The 8,853-nt window shown below is 46.5% G+C and overlaps 1 protein-coding gene across 1 annotated transcript in view; it reads left to right on the top strand.

The window, feature by feature from the left end:
- The window catches only part of Ypel1 (yippee like 1), a 17,129-nt gene that overhangs the window by 4,232 nt on the left and 4,044 nt on the right, over positions 1–8,853 (top strand). The window contains exon 2 of the mRNA XM_031363241.1: positions 5,080–5,359. Coding sequence (XP_031219101.1) covers positions 5,243–5,359 — 117 coding nt within the window. The 5' untranslated portion in view covers positions 5,080–5,242. The remainder of the gene's footprint in view (positions 1–5,079; positions 5,360–8,853) is intronic.

The following is an 8,853-nucleotide window of genomic DNA, read 5'->3' on the forward strand; positions in this document are numbered from 1 at the left end:
GCTGGGATTTGAACTCAGGACCTCTGAAAGAGCAGTCAGTGCTCTTAACTGCTGAGCCATCTCTCCAGTCCCTCTAATTTTTTATGAGGGATTATTGTGATGGCTTTCATCCATTTGTTTGCAAATGTAAACTCCAGTGCAGCGACACACAGCCAGGAATGTTCTAGATGAAACTTTCCTAACCTGCAAGGGGCTTCACTATGTTACCCATGCTGGATTCAAATTCTTGGGCTCACCCAGTCTTCCATGTAGCAAATAAAATTTCAGAGTGGCCCAAGCTCACCTGTTTGTTAGGGGCAGTATTAGAGCCAGTTAAAGCTGTCTGTGGAGAAGGCTGGTGCTGTGAGGGGCATGGAGCAGGTACTATCACACTGGTAGTCCCAGGAATTGGGAGGCAGAGCAAGTAGAGCCTGTCTACATAGGAAGCTCCAGACCGGCCAAAGCTTCACAGTGAGCCCCTGACCGAGGAAGGGAGGTGCATGGCCGGCTCAAGGGGCACCATGCTTCGTACCATCTGGCATGAAGAGCCCCTCAGCTTCATTTTGTTCCTCAGTGTCTCGTCTTCCAGTGTGATAATAGCACCATATGGACATGAGCCTGGTCCACAGACTCTTAAAATAATTGTATGTGTTTATTTTAGGTGAGAAACTTCTGGAACACAGTATATTGGTTTGCTAAGGGGAAGGAAAAAAAAAAAACCAAACACCGGTGTCTGTCTGCTGTGGAGGTGGATTCCCTCCACACTTGAGGGACGGCGGTGTCCTTCCTGTAGGACTCATCTGACTAGCGCTTGCATCCCTGTGGATGCAAGACTTCACAGTGGTTCCTAATTGCTTCTTAGACTTTGCAGTTGTTTTCCAGTTGCGTGGTTTCTAGTGGAAAGCCCATGTCAGCTGACTCACAGAGTGCCATGCCTTGTCCTCAGGGATGGCTGCTGTCAGAGCTGCTGCTGCTGGGCCAAAAGTGAGAGCTGAGAGCTGTGAGGTGACCTGGAGTCTGCATGAGGCACTGCCCTGGCAGGGGTCAAAGGGAATCCAGAGAGCAGCCCAGGCCAGCCCAGTAGGAGCTGCTCTGGGGACGGTGACACATAGGCAGACGGTTAGGTCAGGATTGATGGAGACAACATGATCACTAAAGAGAAGCAGACAGGCGTCTCCAAAAGCAGAACTGTGCGTTCAGTCAGAATAGCAGAAGGGCTGTAGTCTCTATGCATTGTGTGTGTGGCATGGGGGTGCTGGGGTTATAGGTGAAACGGAACTTTGGGGATGGGAGAGACCATCTGCAGGTGAGTCCCCAGCAGACTGGAAGTGGTACATACCAGTAGGTTCAGTGTGGGAGTCTCCTGATCAGAGACTTCCACAGGTGTCATCTGTCAAGTCGGCTTTCCTGTCCAGAATTTTTCTGTCATTAATCCTTCACAGCCTCCTCGGGTAAGGATGCCTTGAGAGCAGGACCACATAGTGAAGGTCTCTGCTGTGATTTGCTTTCTATTGCTGTGATAAATAAATAAACACCATGACCAAAACCAACTTGGGAAGGAATGGGTGTATTTCATCTTACACTTCCAGGTCATACTCCATCATTGAGGGAGGTTGAGGCATGAACCTGGAGGCAGGAACTACTTAAGAAGGTCGCTTACTGGCTTCCCCACTTTCTGGCTTAAGCTCAGCTACCTTTTATTTACTTCTGTTTTATGTGTTTTGCCTGTGCACGTATGTAGGGCCTATGGAGGCCAGAAGAGGGCATCAGATTCCCTGGAAAGTTACAGGTGCTGGAACTGAAACCTGGTCCTCTGACAGCCAAGTGACCTTTAACCCCTGAGGCATCTCTCCAGTTCTCAACTAGCTCTCATACACACCTCAGGACCTACCTGATTAGGGACAGTGCTGCCCACAGTGGGCTGCCCCCTTCCCCCTTCACAGTCAAGACAGTTTCTCTCAGACATGGCCATAGGTCTGTCTGAGCTGGACAACAGTTCAAATGAGAATTCCAGATGTCCTAATTTAAAACAAGCTGACAATGACCCCTCCTATCAAGTCTCTGTGCAGTCGGGACTGGGGAGGCAAAGCTCTTGGCTGAAGTTACAGAGTTTTACAGTACTCATAGCTGACTGGGTCCACGTGCACAGCACTCACTATACTATACCTGAGTTCCTTACTTCTCGGGGTGCTGGTGTGATTCAGCCACTCAAGAATTTGCAGCCTCTTAAAGTTGTGAATGCATGCCTGTCTGCTTGGAAAATATTTTTAATTTTTCGTGTCTCTGTGTGTGTTTTTGTGTGTGTGTGTGTGTGTGTGTGTGTGTGTCTTATGAGCACCATTTGTGCGCAGTACCCACAGAGGCCAGAAGAGGGCATCAGATCTCCTGGAACTAGAGTTATGCCTAGCGTGATGTGGGTCGTGGAAACTAGACCCTGGCCCTCTTCAGGAGCAGCAAGTCTTAGTCGCTGTACTATCTTTCCAGCCCTCTGCTTGGAATGTTTCATTCATAACCTGGACCCAAGCCAATCAGTCAGCCAAAAACACCTTGTATTTATATAGGTGAGCGTCCTTCCTGGAATCCGCAGGGGCTGACATTCCGTGGATAAACTGGTGGAAGCCTAGCTTGTGCATGGATGCTTTGGAGGACCATGGCCCTCAACCTGAGGAAACATGAGTCAGAGGAGGATGCACAGCTGCCAGCCGCCCACCGACCCTTGGGAAGCTCAGGGGACCACCTTGTATATCTGTCTGTCTGGGTGTGCATTGGTGCCCTTGTGCCCGTGGTTGCAGGTGGTTGTGAGCCACTGCACATGACTGGGGAATCAAACCTTGACCCTCTAACAAAGCATTGCACACACTAACTGCTGTACCCTCTCCCCAGCCTCTTCATCTCTAATTTCCTGTATAGTGAGTGTGTCTTTCAAAATAGTTTTCAGTTTTAATTTCTTCTGTATTGTGAACGATACAGAACAAATATACTGTTAGCAAAGAACTCAGTCACCATGGCACCCTCTCCCAGGTTCTGGCCTTAGTGTCTCAGATGTTCTTTGTCCTTAGGTTTGAGATGTCTCTGTGAACGGTGTCTATGGGTTTTGTTTACTGACCTAGTCTGCAACTTTAAACTTTTGGTGTGTTTACATTTGATTATTTTCTTACTGTACTCTTTTCTAATTTTTAGAATTACATTTGCTACTTGATTGATTGGGGATTGGAGTGTGCCACAGTGTACAGTGGAGGTCAGGGAACTCTGTGGGAACTGGTTCTCTTACCACCGTGCTTGGTCTTCCACGAGTGCCTTTTCCCACTGAGCTGCCTGGCCATCCCATGGCTGTATAAACACCAGTAATACAGTGGTTTTTCCTGTGCAGATTTCTCAGGACTGGAATACAGATACACTCCTCCAAACTAAATATGTGTCTGCATTTGCTTCTGCCAGGTGCCTCAGATCCTTGTAGCAAAAGCCTGTCTACTGGGAGTTCTTGAAACCTTCTGACTAGTGGACCTGGGGTCTGTGAGTTTGCATGAGGGCTGTCCTGTGATTACTGCCCCTGTGTTGTGAGCACACCTGCAGTCAGTCAGTCTTCCGCTTGCAAAGAGATGCCCATGGTGCTGGGGTTCTATCAGAGGCTTTCAGGGCAAAACCACCACCATGTTAAATAAACCCAGACTGCTGGGTGTAGGACCCATTATGGGCCCATTTGTGTGCAGTACCTACAGAGGCCAGAAGAGGGCATCAAATCTCCTGGAACTGGAGGTATGCCCTGCCTGAAGTGGGTTGTGGAAACCCCTGATGTGGGTCCTGGCCCTCCTCAGGAGCAGCAAGCCTTCTTAGTTGCTGTACTGTCTCTCCAATCCTCTGCTTGGAATGTTTCATTCATAACCTGGACCCAAGCCAAGAACACCTTGTGTCTATATAGGTGAGAGTCCTTCCTGAACCCTAGAATCCCTGACACGTGGATAGCTGAGACAAGAGAAAGGAGAGTGTGTTGAAAGCCAACCAAACAGCAAGACTTATTTAAGGGAAAAAAAAAAGAGCTAGAGAGGTGGCTCAGCTTAATTAAAATTTAGACTCAATAACATATACATACACACATTTAAATACTTTATTTGGTTGTCCTTTTTAGAACTTCTCCACTGGAGGGTTGGTCCAAAGATATATATCATATCTTTGGATCATAGTTTTAAATTGGAATTTGACTTTCGATATATTAAACTATCTCTTTTTCATTTACTTTTTTTTAATGTGAGTACTCTGCATGTACATCAGCATGCCAGAAGAGGGCATCGGATCCCACTATAGATGGCTGCTGGGAATTGAACTCAGGACCTCTGGAAGAGCAGTCATTAACTGCTTGCTGAGTCATTTCTCCAACTCCATTTACTTTGATCTTTTTTTTTTTTTTAAAAGGATTATTTTAAGTGTGTGTGTATGTGTGTGTGTGTGTGTGTGTGTCTGTGTGTGTGTGTGTGTTTTACTGCTGTGAACAGACACCATAACCAAGGTAAATCTTAAAAAGACAACATTTAGCTAGGGCTGGCTTACAGGTTCAAAGGTTCTGTTCATTATCAAAGCAGTAGCATGGCATTGTCCAGGCAGGCATGGTGCAGGAGGAGCTCTACATCTTCATCTGAAAGCTGCTAACAGAATACTGACTTCCAGGCTGCTAGGATGAGGGTCTTAAGCCCATACCCACAGTGACATACCTACTCCAACAGGGCCACACCTCCAAACAGTGCCACTCCCTGGACCAAGCATATACAAACTATCACAATGCTAGTATTCTTTTGTTGTATTTAGAGATCTTTGATCTTTCCTTTGAGACTTAGATCTCAGAGAAGACTGAAGCAGGAGGATTAAGGCCAGCCTGGGCAACAGAGTGAAACCCTGTCTGGAAAAAAAAACAAAACACAAAGCCTATGTGACCAGCTCCTGCCTGCTTCCTACGCACAAGGCCCTGCAAAATAAAATTAAAAGATTAGATCTATTAGATCTTTAACTTTTAGGCCTGCTCCTTTTCAAAATATCTGCACCCTAGGCAGGCCTCCTCGAATGCCTAATGCTGCTGTGTAAAGCAGGGCCTGTCTGATTTGCTTGCAGGTTGCGCTGGCTTTCTCTTGTCCCAGTGTGTGGACAGCACCACACGCCCTCCAGACCAGCAACGGCTCTTGCGTGTGCTTTCCAGTGTTTTTGTCAGAGAGTCCGACAGAGCCCTAGCTCCTTCAGAGCTGGCCCAGAACCGAGTGACGAGCGCCCAGCAGACATGGTGAAAATGACCAAGTCCAAAACTTTCCAAGCTTATCTGCCACACTGTCACCGAACTTACAGCTGTATCCACTGCAGAGCCCATCTGGCCAATCACGATGAGCTCATTTCCAAGGCAAGTGATCTAGATTCAAAACTGATAAAAAGAAGTCTTGCATATACCTTTAGTCCCACCAGTTGGGAGGCAGAGGCAAGAGGATCTCTGTGAATTCTAGACTAGCCTGGGATAATACTCTGCCTAAAAAAAAAAAAAAAAAAAAAAAGAGGTTATAAGGCAGTGGCCAGCAGCACCTGGTTGGGAACTCTACAGGGCTGCGGTTTGCCAAGATCTGTCACCTAACCCAGTAGTCAGGCACCCTGTACAGCCATTTTGTTTTGGAGCATGCCAAGCACATCATGCATCATGGGTAGGGGCACACAAGAAATTTGAGAAAAGGTTTTTATGTCAGCTCTTTTAAAAATTGCATGAAGAACAGATGTGTGCTAGAAAATGAGTGATTTGAAATCTACCCATGGCAAGATGGAAGATGCCACAAATAATTCTTAAAAATACATAGACTGTCAAGAAATAACAAACCTTGCTCCTGAGCTGCGAGTGATGCGGGTGGCTTTCAACTTTGTGTTCCTGTAACAAGATACAATGAGCTCAATAAAGAAAAATTCTGTCTTATGGTTTCAGAGATTTTCATGTGTGGCCAGGTGTCCTTCCCCCATGGTAGGAAATTGTGACAGAGAGCAGAAAGCAAAAAGGAAGAGACCAGAGTCCCAGAGCCTTGGAGGTTTGCTTAGTGACCTAATTTCCTTCCACTGGTCTCTGCCTCCTAAGGTTCCCTCAGCCCCCAGTAACGGCACTGCAAAGGCCCAGCTTCAGCACACACCTCGAATTCAATTCCAGCACATTGGAAGCTAGAGCCACTTCCATGAGAGCTCACCAGTCTCTGGTTCATGTTTGTCACCTAACAAGGAGTGCTCTGGTCTGAGGAAGCCCTTCCCTTTAAAAAACAAAAACAAAAAAACGACATGGTCTCCATATGTAGCCATTGCTGGCCTTGAACTCAGAGATCACCTGCCTCTGTCCCGAGAGTCCTGGGATTAAAGGCGTGCACCAGTGTGTCTCACACACACACCTGTGATGTTAATTCACAGGGATGCTCACATTTCCTGTCACCTCAGATGACTCTTGCTACGACAGAGTAACTAGGCCTCCTGAGTCATCTCTTCCCTGCTGCCCCTGTGGAAAACCTAAGAGCTTGCACAATGTACAAGCAAAGGAAGAATTCAACACTCATGGGTGCACAGAGTCTAGACATGAGTATCAGGAAAACTGAAAACTGAACATAAAGGGGCTGGAGAGATGGCTCAGCTGTTAGAGCACTAACAGAGGACCTGGGTTTAATTCCCAGCACCCACATAGCACCTCACAACTGTCTGTAACTGCAATTCCAGAGGATCGGACACCCTCACAGAATTCTACATGGAGGCAGAACACCAATACACATTTAAGAAAAAAACTGAAGCTGGGCGGTGGTGGCGCATGCCTTTAATCCTAGCATTTGGGAGGCAGAGGCAGGAGGATTTCTGAGTTCGAGGCCAGCCTGGTCAACAGAGTGAGTTCCAGGACAGCTAGAGCTACACACAGAAACCCTGTCTCAGGAAAAAAAAAACAAAAAACTGAACATAATATCCTACAAAATCACTTTAGGGGATATTCCTTTTAAAGCTGAAACCTGTTGTTTGTTTGTTTGTTTGTTTGTTTGTTTAGACAGGTTTTCTCTGTGTAGCTCTCATCCTGAACACACTCTGTAGACCAGTCTGGTCTTAAATTCAAGGATCCACCTGCCTCTGCCTCTCTGCCCTCTCTGCTCTCTCTGCCCTTTCTGCCCCACTGCCCCTCTGCTACTGCCTCTGCCTCCTGAATGGGATTAAAGACATTCATCACTATACCCAGTGAAAATTAAACTTTAAAATCAAAACTTATCAGTGGCGGAGCACTTGTGGAGCGCTCAGAATCATGAGCCACCTCATTTTCTGAGACTAGGCCTCTCACTGAGCCCGGAGCTCTCAGAACCAGCTGGCCTCAGGCATCCACTGTCCCCACCTCCCCAGCACTGAGGTTATAGGTGCGTGCAACCATGACCAGCTTTTTACTTTTAAAGCTTATGTGATGGGTGTTTTGCCTGGTGTCCGCTGACATCAGAAAAGAGCATTGAGTCCCTGCAAGACTGAAGTTATGGATGGTAGTGAGCCATATGGGTGCTGGGAAACAGGCTCTATAAGAGCAGGTACTCTGACCTGCTGAGCTAACTCTCTAGCCCCCATGCCCAGCTTTTAAATACTTTTTTAGATAGGGTCATACTTTGTAGCCCTAGATGGCTTGAACCTTACAGAGATGCAAGTGCCTCTGCCAGCTACAGACTGGGATTAAAGGCGTGCACCGCCATGTCTGGCCCTTTTTAAAGTTTTAAGATTTATTTTTGCATGTTCTGTCTACATGTATGTCTGTGCATACCTGGTGCCCATGAAGGCACAAGAGGGTGTCAGACACCACCCTCAACTAGATAGTTATGAGCCAACAAGTAGGTACTGGGAACTGAACAGGGGTCCTCTGTAAGATCAACAAGTCCTCTTAATTGTTGAGCCATCTCTCTGGCCCTATGCCTGGCTTTTAACATCTTCCAAGATTTTAAGAATGTGTCTGTGTGGGAATATTGTGCACCTGGATATAGGTGCCCTCAGAGGCCAGAGGTTGGATCCATGGAGCTAGAGTTACAGGCTTATGAGCAGCCCAGAGTGGGTGCTGGGAACCCAACTCAGGTCCTCTGTAAGAGCAACAAGTGCTCATGACTGCTGAGCCAACTCTCCAGCTCCTCCCCCATTTGTAGATGATTTTGCACTAGGCTGGACCTCAGTATTCCCAGGCTCAGCCTCCCAAGTAGCTGAGCTACAGGTACAGGCCACCGCACTAGGCACAGGTTCTGACTTTTCAGTTTTTCAGAGACAGACTATGTAATCCTGACTTGCCTGGGATTCACAATATGGGCCAGGCTGGCCTTGAACTTAAGGTGGCCATCCCACTGGAGCTCCAAGGTATTGGAATTATAGATGTGTATGTTCAGCTCAGGCTAGGATTTTTGTTTTGTTTTAATGTCAGTAAAAAAGTGAAGAAATGGGGGCTGGAGAAATAGCTTAGAGGTTAAGAGCACTGACTGGTCATGAGTTCAATTCCCAGTAACTACATAGGGTGGCTCATAACCATCCGATTCCCTCTTCCTGTGTGTCTGAAGAGAGTGACTGTACTCACATACATAAAATAAATATTTATTTTAAAAAAGTGAAGAAACTTCACCTTGTCTAATTCTTGAAGATAGTGAGCCGTCAGAATTAGGTTAGGTGTCATAAGGGGGCTAGAGAGAAAGCTCAGCTGTTCCAAGGCTCACTACTCTGCAGAGGGCCTTAATTGGGTTCCAGCAGCAACATGATGGTTCACACCTTCTTTAACTCCAGTTCTATGGGATCCAATCAATACCCTCTTCTTTTTTTTTATTTTTATTTTTATTTTTTATTTTGTTGGTTTTTTTGTTTTGTTTTTGTTGGTTTTTTTTTTTTTTT

Source organism: Mastomys coucha, unplaced genomic scaffold, assembly GCF_008632895.1.
Source record: "Mastomys coucha isolate ucsf_1 unplaced genomic scaffold, UCSF_Mcou_1 pScaffold12, whole genome shotgun sequence".
NCBI classification, from domain to species: domain Eukaryota; kingdom Metazoa; phylum Chordata; class Mammalia; order Rodentia; family Muridae; genus Mastomys; species Mastomys coucha.